The sequence below is a fragment of the Macaca nemestrina genome, chromosome 1 (assembly GCF_043159975.1).
Source record: "Macaca nemestrina isolate mMacNem1 chromosome 1, mMacNem.hap1, whole genome shotgun sequence".
NCBI lineage: Eukaryota > Metazoa > Chordata > Mammalia > Primates > Cercopithecidae > Macaca > Macaca nemestrina.
The window spans coordinates 117,124,411-117,146,073 of NC_092125.1; the positions used below are offsets into that span (position 1 = coordinate 117,124,411).

A 21,663-nucleotide genomic window follows, 5' to 3' on the forward strand; every position below is an offset into this window, starting at 1 on the left:
CAAAAAGCATCTAGGTAGAACTAGACGAATGGAGTCAGGAGAAGTCTGGTCTTGAGAAGAGTGATAAACAATCATCTGGCAAGAAGTAAAGGTCAGAACAGAAGAAAGAACCAATACCATGGGCTGTGTGGGTTTGTGAACTTGAAAAAGAGGAAGCATAACATATGCAACACAAGAGAACGGAATAGCAAATTACAGTATGGCCATATATTGAAATACCATGTTACAGCCACTAAAAAATACATAGCTATTCCTTTATGTGCATAACAAGGCATTCACAACATTGCTGAGAGACAAAAATCCACTTACAATACACATTTCTGCAAAAAAGATGGATATACAGTATTTATATAATAAAGAGTCTGGAAGGCTATACACCAAAATGTGAGCATGCTTTACTTTAGGGTGTTAGAATCACTAGTGATTTGTATTAATTTCTATATTTTCTCTTTTTTCTACAATCACCATATGCCATTTGTTGAGTACTGTATCATGTCCGATGAAGGCAGATATCAGTTCATATGAGTGTTTGGTCAAAGAAGTCAGAGAGGAGAGTCCTGAGCTGTGAGCATCTTTGGATTTCAGAGTCTTTTTCTTCTAAGGCAACTTCTACCTGTGGTGATGAACTAAGCCAGTATTCTGAAACCTAGGGTCAACACTGCCACAAGGCCAATTAATTGCCGGGCATTGGGAAACTCTGAGAAATCCTAAACTTGCAAAACAAATTAAACTTTCGTGATCCAGTCATTTCCAAGCGCACAGTAGAGACTGAGGGGTCATTTGCCTAATAACAATTGCCTAATAATGCCATCTTGCAGCAGAGTAGCACAGCATTCAAGCCTAGTGTTCTTTCTGCCATATTCACATTGCCCGTCTTCGTGACTTTAATGACTTTTTTTGTGCTATCTTGGGAAATAATACCTTCACTGTCAAGGCACAAGTCAAACAGCCATGGATGGCCTTGGAAGGCATTCGGCGGGGGGGGTTGGGTGCTGCAGAGGCATCAGGCTAGTTGCTTCCCATGGAATGTCCTAATTCTTGAGACATCCAGGCCCAAAGGAGCTCCTTAACCCTTCTGGAGGCCCCTGTATCTCTACAACCTCCCTGGATGAAAATCTGTCTGACAGATCAGCAACTTTATCTGCTTTACACTAGGGGGCAATGTCTGTCTATGGACAACAACAGTTTTCCTGAGGGTGTGGGGGCCAGTGTGGCTTTGGTTTCTTTGACCAAACTACTGTTTGTCTCTTTGCCCCACCCACCTAAACTGGTGAAAGGCAAAAGTTCCCAGATCAGCATAAACCCTCAGGAGACCCAACCTCCAGGCCACTGTGTGAGGGCTGATAGAAATAAAATTTGACAGTAGGAGCAGCATAAAACTTGCTCAAACTGGCAGAGAGCCCTGGTAAATGGCCACATGTTTTGGAGTCATGAGAGGGTCTTACTAAGACCATAGGTTCTCACCATGGCTGAAACCTCAGTGATGGTGAGAACACCCTGGGGATGACAGCTGGTCTTTATAACTGAACAAGGGCTTCACTAATGCTTACAGTGTGAACTTCATCACTTGCTTATGCCAGGGAGGTTAGAAGAAACAGCTATGATCTCAGTCATATCTCACCAAACCTAAGAATTTCTCGTGGAGGGAGGGACATGGTGCCACGTATAAGCAGACAGGGGAGGTAAGTTGTGATAGCATTCTACATGAAGTTTAACAAAACAGGCTGAATAAAACTCACTCTACCCCACCCTCCTGTGCTTAAAGGACCACAATTCACAGCCATAATTGATCAAAGGAATATTGATTTTAAAAAAAGAATGAACCGTTATTCTCATACAGCAAACTATAGTATTCTCTCCTAGATATGCATATCTTCTTCCCTTTACCATCTTTTCACTTAAAAATATTTAATATGGAAAAGCAAAAACCAAGATTCGTGAAACTACTATCACAATCAACAAATGATAACAGATGCAATCTCCTTTGTACCCTCCCCTAAGCCCACCCCTTCCCTTCCTTCCCAAGAGGCAACCAATCTCATGAATTGGGTGTGGATCTTTCTACTCCATGTTCTTATATTTCTACACTGTTTATATATATTTATGAAACAAATATAGTATTGGTTTGTGTGTTTTTAAAATTTGTATTAAGAATATGTGTCACATGGTATGTACTGTTCTGCTTTTTTTCACTTAACATTGTGTTTTAGAAATTCCTCCATACAGTCGTATACAGATCTAGTTCATTTATTTCAGATGTTGTATTCTATTAGATTTATACCACATCTTATCCAGTCCTGTTTTGAAAGTCAGGTGGTTCTAACTTTTGTTATAATAGACAGTGTTGCAGTAAACATCTTACACATATCTCCCTATGCACATGCTCAAGGGACGATGTAGGATATGTACCTACGAGTTCAATGCTAGGTTTTAATTCTACTAGATGGTGCCAACTTGTTCTCTAAATGGGGTATAGTTTCTATTTCTCATTTCATCACACTCGTACTGTTAGATTGTTTAATGTTTGCTAATATGGTAAGTGTGAAATGGTATTTCATAGCCATTTTAATATGCCTGGCCCAGATGACCACTGAACTTAAAACATCTTTTCATGTGTTAACCATTACAGTTTCCTCTTCTGCAACCATTCCACTTTCTAAAATGCCGTGAAAAGCTATTTATTGCACGGATAATGTTAATGTACTGGTCATTCCAGGATCTAAAAAATAAGGTTATTAAGAGTTTATATAAAAATAATGCATTCTTGAACACCAGAATCTAAGATGAGATTCATAGCACAGCATCACAATTTTGCTGGCGAATGCTTGTTATAGATTACATGTTCCTGATAGTAAATGGGGGTTTTAAATTCTGCACAAATTATACTACAATGTATGATTCATGATTTTGAGGAAAATGACAAAGCAGGAGCCTCTGGCTTAGAACAAAGAAGTAAGGTCCATTTTCATTTCACGTCTAAAGAAATCAAGAAACAATGAATTGTATTTCAACCTTCCTCCTCCAGAGAGCCTAGACAACAAGCAAACACATACACAAACACAAAATAGTGATGATGGCAGCAACTCGGAATGACCATCAGAAGAGAAACAGTAATACACTAAATAGAATTATTCCTATTTAAATATCACGGCTAGCTCTGATCCTAGGAACAGCAAGTACATTTTGATAGTAAGAATGTTTCTAACTGTAAAGCTTATTGCTTATTCATAAATCAACCATTTTTACATAGGCAATCTTTTTCCCTTCACTTTTTGTTTACGTACATTAATACCACATATCACCATTTTCAGGGCATTTGCATCTTATGCTGAGGAAAAATCTGCAAAATCTGCATCTGTTCTTTAGTTATCTCCTAGTTGAACGCTATTGAGATTCCAAAAATTATGTTTGCGAGGAGTATGAAGGCAAGTCTCCTAGTCAAAGGAAACTGGATAGTGAGGTAACTTTTAATGATGTACATGATGGTACCAATAATTCAAGAAAACAGTTAACCAAAAACCCTTTAGAATTGGCATTGCCATGTGGTTTTGTCCTCCTAGTTTGAACATGGATGTGTTTGGAGTAAACGGAAAATCATTTTTAAAAATAATAATAATGGTCCCAGAAGAAGGAAAATATTAAAAGGCCTGTAAAGTTTCCACCTCTGTCCTGGTTTTGTGCCTCTCAACTGGCGTTAATCATTACCAAATAGCAGATAGGGAGAAGGCTCCCACTGGAGCAGAGGCTCCCTCTCTCTGGTCTTCTTGCTGTGTTGTTGGTCTGCCCCTTGCTTGGGCAATGGTACAAAAACTCCTTTGATTTTAAAAGCAGACAAACCCCCTTTCATTTAAGGTAACTGTAAAAAGGGCTGAATGATGAAATCACCTGTGATACAACTGAGCAATGGGACTCCACAGTACTCCTACCCCACAGACCAGCTGCCCTAACCCAAAACATCTCCAACAACAGACCTGGTAGAGAGGTCTTTAGGGATATCCACTCTCATACCCAGGATAGCCCTGCGTGGCTCTACAACCACCTGGATCGTGTATCTCAATGGGGTAACTGAGTCCTTAAAAACATGTAGCATGTGAAGGATTCACTTTTGCCTAGGCTGGCATCTCCTCCACCGGTATAGGCACAGCTACAGGGCATCTCCCCACCCACAGCTACGAGACAAACAACCAGTCACTCATCCCCAACACTCTGAGACCTGGTCCTTGTACAGCAAATACTGACCATAAATCAGCCAAGGTCTAGTGAACGGTCATGGACATGGGTTTGGAACTTTTTGATAGCAAACTGTAACTGGGTCAACCATAAATAAGTCAGAGAAACTTAACATGTCCTAAACCCAGAACACTGGCCTTTTTAGAACCTCACTCCACTGAAGACAAACTTACTCCAAGTTAGTGGATACTTGGCTAGGCAAATAAGAAAATGATAACAGGAAGTGAAGGGTAGGGATAGAGAATTGGGGAACTGGGATTGTTCAAGAAAGGAATTAGGTTCCTGGAATTCATGGCCGGAACAGAAAATGGGTTTTCTCAAAGAAAGTTATAAATAAAGATCAGGCATCATGGTTGCAATTCTACTTTCTCTGTATTAAATACTCTTATCTAGCTTGAACGTTTTTTCTCCCTGGGGAAAGCTTGTTTAAAGCTAGAACAACGAGCTTAAAAGAACTTCAGAATACTGCATATTCGTCAGCTGGGAACTGTTCTGCTAGACAAAGAACTGACTCCATCATTTGAACCGTTCGTTTCTGGCTGATGATGAAATCAACTGAACTTCCAAACATTTTAATCAAGAAGTCAACCCCTTCCTTCCCCCATCTTCCTGTTGAACCACTGCCATATGCAAGCTTTAAGCAACTTGTGGACTGGTGGCTATCTCCATGACCACTCTGCACTTCCTGCAGAATAACTATCATCACATGTTAACTAAATTACTTAACTGTCTGCCTGCCCTACCCGCAGCCACTGGAATGCAAGCTCCGGAAGGCAGTGAATGATTTGTCCACCATGGCATCCCTATGTTCAGCACATCCTAGCCCGTATTAAACGTGTTGACTGAAGGAAAGAGTAAAATGGCTGGCTCACAGCAAATACTAAGAAAGGATTTGTGAATGAAATGCCTTTGGCATATTGAGAGAAGCGGACTAATGTCAAATGAGCCATTTAAGTTGGTGAAGGACTAACCCTTGCCTGGCGCAGTTAATCTGTAGTGACCTTTCGCATATGGAATCGATATTTTCAGGCTGGGGTGTACAGCAGGTTCTCAGAATTCTTTATAATGAAGAAGTGATTCCATTTGATAACCACACATGGTAGATGGCACTATTCGGCTTACAGGAGTCTCAGCCCAAGGCTGGCGCAGGGCCGAACGAGCCAGCAGAACTTAAATCAGAGGGAAATAAATTCTAGGCTTTGAAAGCCCCTGGAAGAGTAAGTCCCCTCAAGCCCAGGAAAAGAGGAAGAGGATACCCAGCGCAGAGGGAGGCGATCCTAGACACAACCTTTTGTCTGCAGGTTATCAAGACTGTGTCTTAGATTCCAAGGTGACAGTGCCACAGGTAGGGTAACAATTCCCTTCATATTTGCAGCATGTTACAGGCAACAGCGTAGGGCAGGTAACACAATTTTGCATCCCTCTTTAACCAGCATAGCAGCTGAGGAACCTCCCCCAACACGCTCCTTCCAGCACTCAAGGCGGCGGGGTGGAGGGCCCGGCTGAACCCAAGAGACTCTGAGGCCGGCCGGCGACCTTGACGCTGCGGGCCGGGCCCAGGCCACCGCGCGGCGCCTCGCCCCTGCCCCACCCCGACGCTCGCCACACCTCGGTGTTTGCAGAGCCTCGGCTTCGGCCCCGGCGGTCCGGGAGCGGACGCCTAGCCCTGGGCCGGGCGGCCCTGAAGAGGGAAGTGCGGCTGCGGGGCCGCGGGGACTTACCTGCAGCAGCACGGCCAGCAGGAAGCACAAGTACATCTGGTAGATGCCCATCTCCCCCACCGCCTGGAACGCCTCCTCCACCTCCATGGCGGGCCGCGCGCAGGAACCCCGCCACCCCGCCGCCCGCTCAGGCGCGGCCCTCCCGCCCGGCGCGGCAACCCCTGGGCGCCCGGCACCGGCTCTGACCCGCCGGGGCGTGGATGGGAGCGCGGGCGGCGGGGCCGGGGCGGGCCGGGGCGGGGCGCCTGCGCGGATGGCGGGGCTGTCAGGCTCCAGCGGTGGACGCCGAGTGGGGAGCGGAGCCGGGAGCGGAGCCGGGCGACGCGGGGCTAGGGGCGAGGAGGGCGTTCGAGATCCGGGACTGGATGCCCTGGACCCGGGCCTCTGGACTTCCTGTTTAAAAAAAAAAAAAAAAAAATGGTGTTTTGGTGTGTGTTTTGTCTTGAGAGGGATCGCTGTATTCCCTCTAAAGTGAGGAAAGAGGAAGTGGGCCGGGCTGAGGGCCTGAGAAGAAACGCCCGGACCGCGTCCGCGTGTGACTCAGGGCTCTGCCTACAGGGGACCCCGCAGCTGGCCGGCGGCCTTGCGGCTCTCAGCGATGCCTGTCCTTTTGCCCAAACCAGTTTAATGCAGGGGCTCGGGGAGCCCTAAAGCCTTCAGGGAAAAGTGCTGTCTGTGCAGCATTTCTTTCCAGTCCTACTCTGTGCTAGCCATGGGTTAAGTACACTGGTAGGTAAGCAAATTCTTGTAAAACCGCCGGATACATTTGCTTATAGAAGTACGCACGAGGCACAAAGGAAGTGCAAAAGACGAAGGATTAATCTGTGGGGCAGCAGGTGATACCTGCCAAGGTATTTAAAGGATAAATGGCAGTTTGTCAGGTGGAAGTTAAAAAAAAAAAAAAAGGGTGGCAGGGCCAAGGGACGCTGGTGTCCCCTCATGGGGGACGCGTTAGTCCCCTCATGCCCACACTCCCTAACCTCATTTTCTTTTTTGTTTATTATGTGTTGTCTTTTTTAACAGCTGCATAGTATTCCATTGTCTAGACCATGACTCCTAGTTTAACATTGAATAGAAATGGCGACCAACTAATGTCCTTGACCTGCCGGCATCCTTCTTATGCTTCCAAAAATTTCCGTTAATTGTGATGTCTGTTGCAGCGTATTGGTAGCTAGGCTTTACTGGTCAACTGCTTTCTTATTTTAGCAATTAAATGAATGCTCACTGTAACTGAATTTATCAGTGGGTTGGAAACTGTAAACTATAAACTCAAAGATTTTTTCCTCTCTTAAGGAAACGTTTTCTGTTTAGGTACTACTAATAGTTAAAAAGTTTCCTTCTTTGGCTGTTTCCTACGAATCCTCATTGTTAATAAATGCTGAAGTTTGACAAGTGCTTTTTGCATTTATTGACATGATCCTATTGTTTTTCTTCTTGAATCTGATAATGGGTACATTATGGTAATAGTTTTTTTGATATTGAACTTTACTGGAATAAATCCTATTAATACTTGCTCATGATATTGCTATTTATTGCCAAATTTAATTTGCTAGTGTTTTGTCTAGGGACTTTACATCTGTGACTAGCGAACTAGGCCTATAATTTTCTTTTCTTCCTGATGCTCATGTCTGGATTTGGCAGTAAGATTTTATAGCGCTTTCATAACATGAGTGTGAGTGTTTGGTAAAACTCTCCAGCAACCATCTAGACTTAGCTTGTTTTGCAGGGGGAGCCTGTTTATTACAGATGTATACATACAGGTCAAGATAGATATATATAACTAGATATATTTTTATGGCTTTGTGTTGCTTCTTGAACCTTTTTTTCTAGAAATTATTCTTTTTTATCTAGTTTAGAAATTGTTTTTGGAATAAACTTGTTCACATTGTTCTCTTGGGGTTTTTAAAAATAAGGGTCTAACTGTGTTTAGGTCCCATTTTTCATTCTGAATAGTGTTCATCTTTATTGTTCCAATCTTATCAGTCTTGCCAGAGGTTTGTCTACTTTATTATTTTTTTAAAGAATTAGTTTTGTGAATTATTTTATTTCTTTTTTGTTTCATAGATTATATGAATTCTTTCCTTTTTTTTTTTTTACTTTTGTTACTCTGTAATTCTTTCACTAGCCACATGACTTGAAAGTTTAGCTTCTTTGCTTCTAATGTTTCTTTTTTTTTTAAGAATAATTATATGGGGCTGGGCGCAGTGGCTCACGCCTGTAATCCTACCACTTTGGGAGGCCAAGGCAGGCGGATCACCTGAGGTTAGGAGTTCAAGTCCAGCCTGGCAAACATGGTGAAACTCTGTCTCTACTACAAATACAAAAATTAGTGGGACATGGTGGCACAGGCCTATAGTCCCAGGTACTCAGGAGACTGAGGCAGGAGAATCGCTTGAACCTGGGAGGCAGAGGTTGCAGTGAGCCGAGATTGTGCCATTGCACTCCAGCCTGGGCAACAGAGCAAGACTCCATCTCAAAAACAAATAAATAAATAAATAAAGTAATTATATTTAAGGCTGTACTTACCTTTCTATAGGACTTTGCTCCATCTGACAAGTTTTGTCATGTGGTACTTTTGTTGTCTTTACTTTAAAATATTTAATGACATTGTAATTTCCTCTTTAACCAATGAGCTATTTTTAGTGCATTTTTTGTTTCCAATTAAAGGTTGCTATTTTTTTTTTTTTACCATCTTTTTAGTGTTGTTTGTAATTTATATGCTTTGTAGATAGAGATTATATTAAATCTTGGAAATTGTTGTAATTTTCGTGTGACCTAGTATGTGATTTTTCTTTTTTCTTTTTTTTTTTTTTTTTTTTTTTTTGCAGTGTCTTTCTCTGTCGCCCAGGCTGGAGTGCAGTGACTTGATTACATCTCACTGAAGCCTTAACCTCCCCTGCTCAGATGATCCTTCCACCTCAGCCTCCCAGGTAGACAGAACTATAGGCACACACCACCAAGGCTAATTTTTACTTTTTGTAGAGATGGGTTTTTGCCATATTGTCCAAGTTGATCTCAAACTCCTGACCTCAAGTGATCCACCTGCCTCAGCCTCTCAGGGTGCTGGGATTACAGGTGTAAGTCACCATGCCAAGCCCTGGCCTTTTTTTTTTTTTTTTTTAAATGTTCCACGCATATTGAAAATAACATATATTCTCCACTTGTTGTGTGCAAGGTTCTCTATTAATCAAACTTGTTGATCTAATTTTATTCAAGTAGTTATATTATTACTTAATTTTTCTCTGCTGAATATATCAATTTTTAATAAATATATCAAAATTTTCCAAAATTAATATCATTTTTGAGTGTATCAAGTTTTCTGTCTCTGTGTGCTCATAAAGGTACTAATTGAATCTTTTTTTATCATGATGAAATAGCTCTTTTTAGTGCTTTTGGCCTTTTTAATTTTGTCTCATATCAATATTGTTGCATCACCTTTTCTGTTGTTTGTATTTTCCTTGTAATCTTTTTATTCTTATATCGTCTTTTTACGTTCATCCTTTAAGTTTCTCTCTGCTTAAGGCATGTGTCTTAGCCTATTTTGGCTCCTATAACAAAATACCTTAGATTGGGTAATTCATAAACAGTATAAATTGATTGCTCACATTTCTGGGGGCTGGGCAGTCTAAAATCAAGGCACCAATAGATTTGGTATCTAATGAAGGACTGCTCTCTGCTTCAAAGATGTCACCTTCTTGTCACATCCTTACAGCAGGAGGACAAGAGAGCTCTCCGCAGTCTTTTATGAGGGCACTAATCCCATTCATGAGGATGGAGCCCTCATGATTTAATCACTTCTCAAGGGCCCTACCTCTTAATACTATCACATTTGGTATTAGGTTCCAACAGTAATTTAGGGGGACACTGCTGTCATTTGAATGTTTCCCCGCCAAAATTCAGATGCTCTCAATGCACGAGTATTGGGAGGTGTGTAGTGACCCTCGCCAGTGAGAATTGAAGTGGGGACTGCTCCTAGCAAAGCAACCAGGCAGGGTTGTCCTGTTGGGTTTTAGACTTACTGAGGACCTGTTACCCCTTTCTTCTTTCCTATTTCTCCCTTTTGGAATAGCAGTGTCTATCCTATGCCTGTACACTATTGTGTTTTGGAAGCACATAACTTGTTTGATTTCATAGGTTTACAGCTGGGGAGGAATTTGTCTCAGGATGAACCATGCATTGGTTCCCATATCTCTTAACTTTATACTTTATAAAGTTGGTGCTGGAATGAGTTCAGATTTTGGGCGCTATTGACATGAAATATTTTTATGTGACATACATTTGGGTGAGGGGGGCAGGGGCAGAATGCTATCGTTTGAATATGTTCCTCTCCAGAATTCAGATGTTTCCAATGCAACAGTATTGGGAAGTGTGGCCTTTGGGAAGTAAATTACTCATGAGGGTTCTGCCCTCATAAATGGGATTAGGTGCCTGTATAAAATGGCATGACAAGGGAATTTGTCGCGTTTGCCCTTCCACCTTCTGCCATGTGAGGATATAATATTCCTCCTCTTTGGACAGTGCAGCCCCCACCAGACAAAAAACCTGCTAGCACCTTAGTCTTAGGCTTCCCAGCCTCTAGAACTGTGATAAATAAATTTATTTTCTTTGTAAATTACCAAGTCAGTGATACTCGGTCAGAGTAGCACAAACAGACTAAGACAGACACTAACATTCAGACCATAGCAGCATGTTTATGAAAGGAGGACTTCTTTTTTCCATCCAATTTGATAGTGTCTGTCTTTTATTTTATTTTTATTTTTATTTTTTATTTATTTATTGTTTTGAGACGGAGTCTCACTCTGTTACCAGGCTGAAGTGCAGTGGCATGATCTCGGCTTACTGCAACCTCCGACTCCCTGGTTCAAGCAATTCTCCTGCCTCAACCTCCTGAGTAGCTGGGATTACAGGCACCCACCACCATGCCTGGCTAATTTTTTATTTTTAGTAGAGACCATGTTGACCAGGCTGGTCTCGAACTCCTGACCTCAGGTGATCTACCTGCCTCGGCCTCCCAAAGTGCTGGGATTACAGGCATGAGCCACTGCGCCCAGCCGTGGGTGTGTTTTTTAATGTAGTAATGGAGCATTGTTTAACCAGTTGGCCCCAGGATTATTTAATTCTATAGGAGAATGTTCCTGCATTTGACTTTACTATTTACTATATTAATAAGAGCTCAGGCACTGTGCAGTGAGTTGTCAACTTATAGATTTTTTTAGTATGTGGTAGAGATGTGATTATGTTCAATAAAAAGGATAATCTATGATTTCATTACCCTGTAGGACATTAACGGGTTTTGTATCTAATCTAGCAATCCTACTCTAGCATTCTTTTTTGTGTGTAAATAATAATTTCTTCAAATGCTCTTAGAACCAGCTTATCCTGCTGGTTCCCTCATCAATTATTGAATGGAATAAAAGCTTTGACATAGATTCATTCTATATTGGTAAGAGAGTCATGTTTTTAACTTTTGAGGATTTTTTTTTGACACCATGATGTGTTTGAGTGAAAAATATATATAAATTAATATTTTATATGACATACAATTAATAAATTGTTAATTAGATGTTAGATTAGTTCATCTTACTTCCTAAAAGTATATATTTTAAGTGCATCAAAAACTCTTCTATATATTCAGTGTTTATTTACCTTGTATTGGGATCTACATGCCAGAAGTAATTGATGATTGTGAGAACAGAAAGTACAATCTGGGGAGTGTCTGAAATGATGTCGGATGCATTGACAGAGACCAGGAAGGGGCTGGAACTTTTTCCTACAGGTGATGGGAACCACTGAAGTGTTTTAAGTTGGAGTGATGTGAGTTTTAAAAGATGATTTGACAGCAGTGGAAAATGCATATAACACCAGTTAAGACATTATTGTAATGGCCCAAACAGGACCCAATGAGGGCTTAAAACAGAACAATGATAACAGGAATGGAAAAGTGAAGTCAAATTTAAGGTAAAAATCAACAAAATTGACATTTTGCAGGTGCAAAAAAAGGGAGAAATCATGAACAACTCCCATGTTTTGTCATTGTAGCCATACTTGGAGAGTGGAGGTGCTATTAACTGAGAGGGAACACAGAAGGTGGATTAGTTTGTGGTGACAGGTTCAGGAGCCTACAATAAGAACAGTGAGACTGACAGGCATTGCTCCTTTAAATGGTCATTGCCCCTTTAAGATTCTGCCCTTCCCCCTTAACCCACCCAGGCCCCTGCTGGATTTCCTTGCCCTAATTTACAGACAGCACCAAAGCTTCTGAGCATGCGCCCAAGGAAGAGCTGGACTAATTAAAGCTCTCCTGAGGTTCAAGGTATTGCATCTGTGCCTCTTAGCAAAGAGTTCCATTTTTGAGAGCATATTTTCTCCAGCTAACCATTTTTTCTCATTTTTCTTTTTAAATCTTTTTCTTCCACAACTTTATAGTATCTGTATCTTTTTTTTTTTTTTTGTATCACTGAAGAATAATTAACATCTGGGTTTTTTTTTTAATAATAATAAATTAAAATAATGTTTGCAATATAGCATCTATCAAAGATACTGTTTGATCCATGAGAGAAAAAAAGACTAACTTAATTTGATCAGTTACATAAATCTTGGGAGCAAATATAATCAATCATGATCATGTTCTTTTTTTTTAATTACAAAACCTGTGCACCTTACTACTGTGTCATGTCTGTTGTTTCATTGGTAATTTGGTGTCCCAGATGGCTACTGAAATTTCATGTGTAAGATAATAGACTTTCTAGATGTCACATATTGTTAGAAATCCTTGGAAATCAGTGTTCTATCCCAGCCTAAATGCACTGCCTTTTTTAAAAAAAAAAAACCTGAAGAACATTCCTCCCTCTTCATAAGCCTTCTTTCATGCTAAGATAACACTTTACAGTTAGAATGTCACAGCACCATACCTTAATAAAGATAGCTAAAGTACATATACCTCTGTCAACATTAAGTTGATATAAACATAGCAAATATGATGAGAAGAAACAAATCACTAGGGAGTCAGGAGATTTTGTGGGTAGATGCCTGGGGAGAAGGAGCAAAAGACAAAGGGAAGAGAAGCAAAAAGAAAATGGAGTTAGCAGTGAGGTGAACGTCATCTGGTCTTCCAAACCCACAATGGTCATTCAAAAAGATTGTTAAGGGGGTAAAAAACATATTAAAATAGATCTACATTTAATATGGAGAAATTGGCCATTTCCATGTCTCAAACCTTAGCAATAAAACAAAAGAGTATAAATAGAGTTAGGTATAAAATTCAGGAGGTTAAGGTAGAGAGATATGAAATATAAGGAAAATTAACCATTAATTATATTTGAATTTAGATACTGCTTGCTAAGAGTCCAATTTTACATGTTTTCCAAGAGGCACTAAGCTTAGATAATAGTGCATTCATTTAATTCAGCAGATTCGTTTCTGAGTGCCCATATGTAATGAAAACGTCAGTGTTGTTACTGTTTTTGTTGCTGTTACCGATGCTATTTCTTACACGGGAAGAGTTATATAACTAGGGAATACTGAATGACATGATGAATTTGCTATATTCATGGAGTCAATAAATAGAGTGATTCAGTAGAATGGATGAAAAACTTGGCCTATGCAGGGACAAATGCCTCACAGTTTCCCAGGATTAAAATATAGATGCTTATTGGAACTTCCAGAACCACTTCTATTGGTTGAGTATTACACAAGGATGACAATGACCTATATCAAAAATCTCAAAGCCAACTGGGCTTTTTAAATTAAAACCAGCAATTTGCATTGCTTTTATTTTTTTCCATTTTTATTTATTCTTATTTCTGGGTTTTTTTCCCATAAGTTATTGGGGTACAGGTGATATTTGGTTACATAAGTTCTTTAGTCGTAATTTGTGAGATTTTGGTGCACCCATCACCCAAGCAGTATACATTGCACCCCATTTGTAGTCTTCTATCCCTCGACCCCCTCCCACTCTTTTACCCCAAGTCCCCAAAGTCCATTGTATCATTTTTATGCCTTTGCGTCCTCATAGCTTAGCTCCCACATATCAGTGAGAACATACGATGTTTGGTTTTCCATTCCTGAGTTACTTCACTTAGAATAATAGTCTCCAATCTCATCCAGGTTGCTGCAAATGCAGTTAATTCATTTCTTTTTATGGCTCAGTAGTATTACATCATATATATATACACCACAGTTTCTTTATTGACTCATTGATTGATGGGCATTTGCGCTGGTTCCATGATTTTGCAATTGTGCTGCTATAAACCTGAGGGTGCAAATATCTTTTTCATGTAATGACTCCTTTTCCACTGGGTAGATACCCAGTAGTGGTATTGCTGGATCAAATGGTAGTTCTACTTTTAGTTCTTTAAGGAGTCTCCACACTGTTTTCCATATGTAGGTGGGGATGTACTAGTTTACATCCCCACCAGCAATGTAGAAGTGTTCGCTGATCGCTGCACCCACGCCAACATCTACTGTTTTTTGATTTTTTGACTATGGCCATTCTTGCAGGAGTAAGGTGGTATCACATTGCGGTCTTGATTTGCATTTCCCTGATCATTAGTGATGTTGAACATTTTTTTTTTCTTTTTTTCTTTTTTTTTTTTTGGAGACGGAGTCTTGCTCTGTTGCTCTGTTGCCCAGACTGGAGTGCGGTGGCGTAATCTCAGCTCACTGCAAGCTCTGCCTCCCGGGTTCACCCCATTCTCCTGCCTCAGCCTCCCTAGTAACTGGGACTACAGGTGCCCACCAACACACCCAGCTAATTTTTTTGTGTTTTTAGTAGAAATGGGGTTTCACCATGTTAGCCAGGATGGTCTCGATCTCCTGACCTCATGATCCACCCGCCTCAGCCTCCCAAAGTGCTGGGGAGCATTTTTTCATGTTTGTTGGCCATTTGTATATCTTCTTTTGAGAATTGTCTATTCATGTCCTTAGCCCACTTTTTGATGGGATTGTTTGCTTTTTCCTACTGATTCGTTTGAGTTCATTGTAGATTCTGGATATTAGTCCTTTGTCAGATGTACAGATTGTGAAGATTTTCTCCCACTTTGTGGATTGTCTGTTTACTCTGCTGACTGTTCCTTTTGCTGTGCAAAAGATCCTTAGTTTAATTAAGTTTCAACTATTTATCTTTGTTTTTATTGCATTTGCTTTTGGATTCTTGGTCATGAAATCCTTGCCTAAGCTACTGTCTAGAAGGGTTTTTCCAGTATTGTCTTCTAGAATTTTTATAGTTTCAGGTATTAGATTTAAGTCCTTAATCCATCTTGAGTTGATTTTTGTATAAGGTGAGAGATGAGGATCCAGTTTCATTCCCCTACAGGTGGCTAGCCAATTATCCCAGTCCCATTTGTTGAAAAGGGTGTCCTTTCCCCACTTTATGTTTTTGTTTGCTTTCTTGGAGATCAGTTTGCTGTAAGTATTTGGGTTTATTTCTGGGTTCTCTATTCTGTTCCATTGGTCTATGTACCTATTTTTATACCAGTACCATGCTGTCTTGTTGACTATGGCCCTATAGTATAGTTTGTAATCAGGTGGTGTGATGCCTCCAGATTTATTCTTTTTGCTTAGACTTGCTTTGGGTATGCGGGCTCTTTTTTGGTTCCATATGAATTTTAGAATTGTTTTTTCTAATTTTGTGAAGAATGATGGTGGTATTTTGATGGGGATTGCACTGAATGTGTAGATTGCTTTTGGCAGTATGGTCATTTTCACAATATTGATTCTACTTATCCATGAGCATGGGCTGTGTTTCCAGTTGTATCGTCTATGATCTCTTTCAGCAGTGTTTTGTAGTTTTCCTTGTAGAGATTTTTTGACTCCTTCGTTAGGTATATTCCTAAATATTTTAATTTTTTGGCAGCTATTGGAAAAGGGGCTGAGTTCTTGATTTGATTCTCTGCTTGGTCGCTGTTGTTGTATCGAAAAGCTGCTGATTTGTGTACATTAATCTTGTATCCAGAAACTTTGCTGAATTCTTTTATCATTTCTAGGAGCTTTCTGGAGGAGTCTTTAGGGTTTCGAGGTAAATGATCACATGGTCAACAAACACTGACAGTTTGACTTCCTCTTTACTGATTTGGATGTCCTTTATTTCCTTCTCTTGTCTGACTGCTCTGGCTAGGACTTCCAGTACTATGTTGAAGAGGAGTGGTGAAAGTGGGCATTCTTACCTTGTTCCGGTTCTCAGAGGGAATGCTTTCAACTTTTCCCCATTCGGTATTATGTTGGCTGTGGGTTTGTTGTAGATGGCTTTTATTACATTGAGATTATGTCCCTCATATGCCAATTTTGCCAAGAGCTTTAATCATAAAGGGATGCTGGATTTTGTTAAATGCTTTTTCTGCATCTATTGAGATGATAGTGTGATTTTTGTTTTTAATTCTGTTTATGTTGTGTATCACATTTATTGACTTGCATATGTTAAACCATCACCGCATCCCTGGTATGAGACCCACTTGATTGTGGTGGATTATCTTTTTGATATGTTGTTGGATTTGCTTAGCTAGTTTTTTGTTTTTTGTTTTGTTTTGTTTTGTTTTGTTTTTTGGAGTCTTGCTCTGTCGCCCAGGCCAGGAGTGCAGTGGCACCCTCTCAGCTCATTGCAAGCTCCACCTCCTGGGTTCATGCCATTCCCAGTCTCAGGCTCCAGAGTAGCTGGGTCTACAGGCGCCCGCCACCACGCCCAGCTAATTTTTTGTATTTTTAGTAGAGACGGGGTTTCACCGTCTTAGCCAGGATGGATATTTTGTTAAGGATTTTAGCATCTATGTTCATCAAGGATATTGGTCTGTAGTTTTCTTTTTTGGTTTTGTCCTTTCTGGTTTTGGTATTAGGGTAATGCAAGCTTCATAGAATGAATTAGGGAGGGTTCGTTCTTTCTCTGTCTTGTGGAATAGTGTCAAAAGGATTGGTACCGATTCTTCCTTGAATATCTGCTAGAATTCTGCTGTGAATCCGTCTGGTCCCAGACACTTTTTGTTGGTAACCTTTTTTTTTTTTTTTTTTTTTTTTGAGACAGTTTCGCTCTTGTTGCCCAGGCTGGAGTGCAATGGTGCGAACTCAGCTCACTACAACCTCCATCTCCCGGGTTCAAGCGATTCTCCTGCCTCAGCCTCCCAAGTAGCTGGGATTACAGGCATGCACCACCACACCCAGCTGAATTTGCATTTTTCATAGAGATGGGGTTTCACCATGTTGGTCAGGCTGGTCACAAACAGTAATTTTTTAATTACCATATCAATCTCACTGCTTGTTATTGGTCTGTTCAGAGTATCTAATTTTTCCTAATTTAAGCTAGGAGGGTTATATTTTTCCAGGAATTTATCCATCTCTTCTAGGTTTTCTAGTTTATGTGTGTGAAGGTGTTTATAGTATCCTTGAATGATCTTTTGTATTTCAGTGGTGTCCGTTATAATATCTCCTGCATCATTTCTTAATGAGGTTATTTGGATTTTCTTCTTTTCTTGGTTAATCTTGCTAACGGTCTATCAATTTTATTTATCTTTTCAAAGAACCAGCTTTTCGTTTCATTTACCTTTTGTATTTTTTTGTGTGTTTCAGTTTCATTTAGTTCTGGTCTGATCATGTTTTTTTTTTTTTTTTTTTCTGCTGTTGGGTTTGGGTTTGGTTTGTTCTTGTTTCTTTAGTTCCTTGAGGTGTGAGCTTAGAATGTCAGTTAGTGCTCTTTCAGTCTTTTTGATATAGGCATTTGGTGTTACGAACTTTCCTCTTAGCACCGCCTTTGCTGTATCCCAAAGATTTTGATAGGTTGTGTCATTACTGTCATTCAGTTTGAAGAATTTTTTAATTTCCACGTTGATTTTGTTTTTGACCCAATGCTCATTCAGAAGCAGGTTATTTAATTTCTATGTAGTTGCATGGTTTTGAAGGTTCCTTTTGGAGTTGATTTCCCTTTTTATTCCACTGTGGTCTGAGAGAGTGCTTGATATAATTTCAATTTTCTTAAATGTTTTGAGACTCTTATGGCCTATCGTATGGTCTATCCTGGAGAAAGTTCCATGAGTTGTTGAATAGAATGTGTATTCTGTGGTTGTTGGATGAAATGTTCTGTATATATCTATTAAGTCCATTCGTTCCAAGGTGTCATTTAAATCCATTGTTTCTTTGTTGATTTTCTTTCTTGATGACCTGTCAAGTGCTGTCAGTGGAGTACTGAAGTCCCACACTATTATTATGTTGCTGTCTATCTCATTTCTTAAGCCTATTAGTAATTGTTTTATAAATTTGGTAGCTCCAGTGTTAGGCACATATATGTTTAGGATTGTGATAATTTCCTCTTGGACAAGGCCTTTTACTGTTATATAATGTCCCTCTTTGTCTCTTTTAACTGCTGTTGCTTTAAAGTTTGTTTTGTTAGATATAAGAATAGCTACCCCACTCACATTTGGTGTCTATTTGCATGAAATGCCTTTCCCCCTGCTCTTTACTTTAAGTTAATATGAGTCCTTATGTGTTAGTTTAGTCTCCCGAAGGCAGCAGGTAGTTGGCTGGTGAGTTCTTATCCATTCTGAGGTTCTGTATCTTTTACATGGAGCATTTAGGCCATTTACATTCAATGTTAGTATTGAGATGTGAGTTACTATTGCATTCATTGTGCTATTTTTTGCCTGTGTACCTTGGATTTTTTGATGTTTTTGCCTTTTAACTTGTTTTTTTGTTTTATAGGTCCTGTGTGATTTATGCTTTAAAGAGTTTCTGTTTTGATGTGTTTCCAGGATTTGTTTAAAGATTTTGAGCTTCTTTTAGCAGTTCTTGTAGTGGTGGCTTGGTAGTATCAAATTCTCTCACCGATTGTTTGTCTGAAAAAGACCGTATCTTTCCTTCATATATGATGCTTAGTTTCACTGGATACAAAATTCTTGGCTGATAATTGTTTTGTTTGAGGAGGCTGAAGATAGGGCCCCAATCCCTTCTAGCTTATAGGGTTTCTGCTGAGAAATCTGCTGTTAATCTGATAGATTTTCCTTTGTAAGTTACCTGGTGCTTCTTTCACCGCTCTTAAGATTCTTTTCTTCGTCTTAACTTTAGATAACCTGATGACAATGTGCCTAGGCAATGAGCTTTTTGTGACGAATTTCCCTGGTGTTCTTTGTGCTTCTTGTATTTGGTTGTCTAGGTCTCTAGCAAGGTGGGGGAAGTTTTCCTCGATTATTCCCCCAAAATGTTTTCCAAGCTTCTAGAATTCTCTTCTTCCTCAGGAACACCAATTATTCTTAGGTTTGGTTACTTAACACAATCCCAGACTTTTTTTGGAGGCTTTGTTCATATTTTCTTATTCTTTTTTATTTGCCTTTGTTGGATTGGGTTAATTCGAAGACCTGGTCTTCGAACTCTGAATTTCCTTCTTCTACTTGTTCAATTCTGTTGCTGAGACTTCCCAGAGCATTTTGCATTTCTATAAGTGTCTCCAGTGTTCCCTGAATTTTTTATTGTTTTTTTCTTTAAGCTATTTTCCTTGAATATTTTTGCCTTCAATTCTTGTATCATTTTTTGGATTTCCTTGCATTGGGCTTTGTCTTTCCCTGTTGCCTCCCTAATTAGGTTAATAATTAACCTTCTGAATTCTTTTTCAGGTAAATCAAGGATTTCTTCTTGGTTTGGATTCATTGCTGGTGAACTGGTGTGATTTCTGGGGGGTGTGAAAGACCCTTGTAACTAGAGTTGATTTTCTGGTTCCTTCTCATTTGGGTAGGCTCTGTCAGAGGGAATGTCTAGGGCTGAAGGCTGTTGTTCAGATTCTTTTGTCCCACGATGTGTTCCCTTGATGTAGTACTCTCCCCCTTTTCCTATGGATGTAGCTTCCTGTGAGCCAAACTGCAGTGATAGTTGTCTCTCTTCTGTGTCTAGCCACCCAGGGAGACCTGGCTCTGGGCTGGTACTGGGGATTGTCTGCACAGAGTCCTGTGATGTAAACTGTCTTTCCAGTGAGGGTGCAATGAACTCCATGAAGGTTCTTAGCTTTGGTGGTTTAATGCTCTATTTTTGTGCTGGTTGGCCTCCTCCAGAGAGCATCAGCTATGGTAGTATGGAGAGGAATGGATGGTGGGTGGGGCCCTAGAACTCCCAAGATTATATGACCTTTGTCTTCAGCTACCAGGGTGGGTAGGGAAGGACCATCAGGTGGAGTCAGGGCTAGGCCTGTCTGAGTTCAGACTCTCCTTGTGGGGGTCTTGCTGTGGCTGAGTATTTGGAGTATCTCCTGGGTCCTGCAGGAGCAGTCAGCTTCCCTCAGAGGGTCTGTGGGTCCTTTCGGGATTGCTGGCTTGTGCTAGCAGTCGATCTGGAGCTGAAATTCACAATGCAAGCCTCCGCACACTGCTCTGTCCATCTGAATAATCTAGTTCTGCCTCCCGTCTGCCATAATGATCTCTCTCCCTCTCCATTGCTTTTAGAAAATAGGAAACCTAAGTAGATTACAGAGAATCAAGTTTGATACACTTAATCTACTCAGGCTCAGAAAGGAGAGGTCACAAATCCTAAACCATTCTGAAAATCATCAGTATTGGAATGCATTCAACACATGGTTGCTGAGGACCTACTCTGTACTGAGCACTGTTCTAGAGATAATACAGTGTTAAACCTGACAAAAATTCTCGCTTGTGGAGCTTGCATTCCAGTGAAGACTTTTCCTTCTTGGCAGCAGTTCTAGGTGGGATGGGTGGGGTGATGGCAAGGAGAAAGAGAATGAAGTTGTAGATTGTGGAAATTGCACACTTGCTCTATTATCTGATCATGAAATAAAAACATAAGCAATGTGATATCCAGGCCTTATGACTCATGCCTGTAATCTCAACACTTTGGGAGGCTAAGGTGGAAGGATCATTTGAGTCCAGGCATTCAAGACTAGCCTGGGCAACATAATGAGACCTCATCTGTACAAAATATTTTTAAAAATTAGCCGGGCATGGTGGCATGCACCTGTAATCCCAGCTACTTGGAAAGCTGAGGTGGGAGGATCTCTTGAGCCAGGGAGGTCAACATTGCAGTGAGCCCTGACCATACCACTGCACTCCAGCCTGAGTCACAAAGCAAGACTCTGTCTCAAAATTAATAATAAAATAATAAACCAAAAAAACTGATAGCAATGCGAACCAAATAGATTTTTATAAGGATGATATCCATTAAGTCTTCTTCATTCTCATGGCTCTTGTCCCTGTGTTTAGCTGCCTTAAGAATGTAGCCAAATCTTATCTCCCTCTAGTGAAAATCACTTAGTAGAAAGTTACATTAATGCACAAATTCACAAAGAGAATTTGCATGATTTTCAGAACCAAATTAATCCCTAATTTACTGGCATACAGCTCTTTGAGCCAAAAGATCATATTGCATTTTAAACAATATAAACTCATCCTTTATCAGTCTTCATTTGCATAAGAAGCATCTTATTCTCAGCCAAACAATGCAAATCAAATCCTGAAAGTTATTTGTTCCAGCACAAGACTTTGAATATTCTGTTTCATTTTCTACTCCTACAGTTAATCTGCCAGAGCCAAGATTCATCTTTTCTTAGTCCCTGAACCTTTTGCAAAGCCAATGAAAGTGATGGGATTTCTCAGAAATATGAGGGTACAGGAAAATGTGCACTCATACACAAATATATTTTGAATGCCACTTTTTAAAAAAATCACCAAGTCCAACCCCCATATGATAAAAATGATAAATTAAGGCTATGGGAAGTTAAAAAATATGCTAAAGATGG

At 40.2% G+C, this 21,663-nt stretch overlaps 1 protein-coding gene and 1 long non-coding RNA gene across 6 annotated transcripts in view; one reads left to right on the top strand and one right to left on the bottom strand.

Moving 5' to 3' along the window:
- LOC105479130 (solute carrier family 22 member 15) overlaps window positions 1–6,153 on the bottom strand; it is a 95,555-nt gene extending 89,402 nt beyond the window's left edge. For 3 of the 5 annotated variants that reach the window (XR_011607847.1, XR_011607925.1, XM_071070519.1), the window contains exon 1: window positions 5,952–6,110. Coding sequence is in view for 3 of the 5 variants with exons in the window: in XM_071070519.1 (XP_070926620.1) it covers window positions 5,952–6,038 (87 nt within the window). In the remaining 2 variants the exon portion in view is untranslated. Of the gene's footprint in view, window positions 1–5,951 lie in introns of all 5 variants that reach the window. The other 2 variants (XM_071069445.1, XM_071070156.1) reach the window with 2 other exon arrangements.
- Window positions 6,154–8,776: 2,623 nt separating this feature from the next.
- LOC105479132 (uncharacterized) overlaps window positions 8,777–21,663 on the top strand; it is a 45,942-nt gene continuing 33,055 nt past the window's right edge. The window contains exon 1 of the long non-coding RNA XR_985710.2: window positions 8,777–8,881. This is a non-coding gene — a long non-coding RNA (uncharacterized lncRNA). The remainder of the gene's footprint in view (window positions 8,882–21,663) is intronic.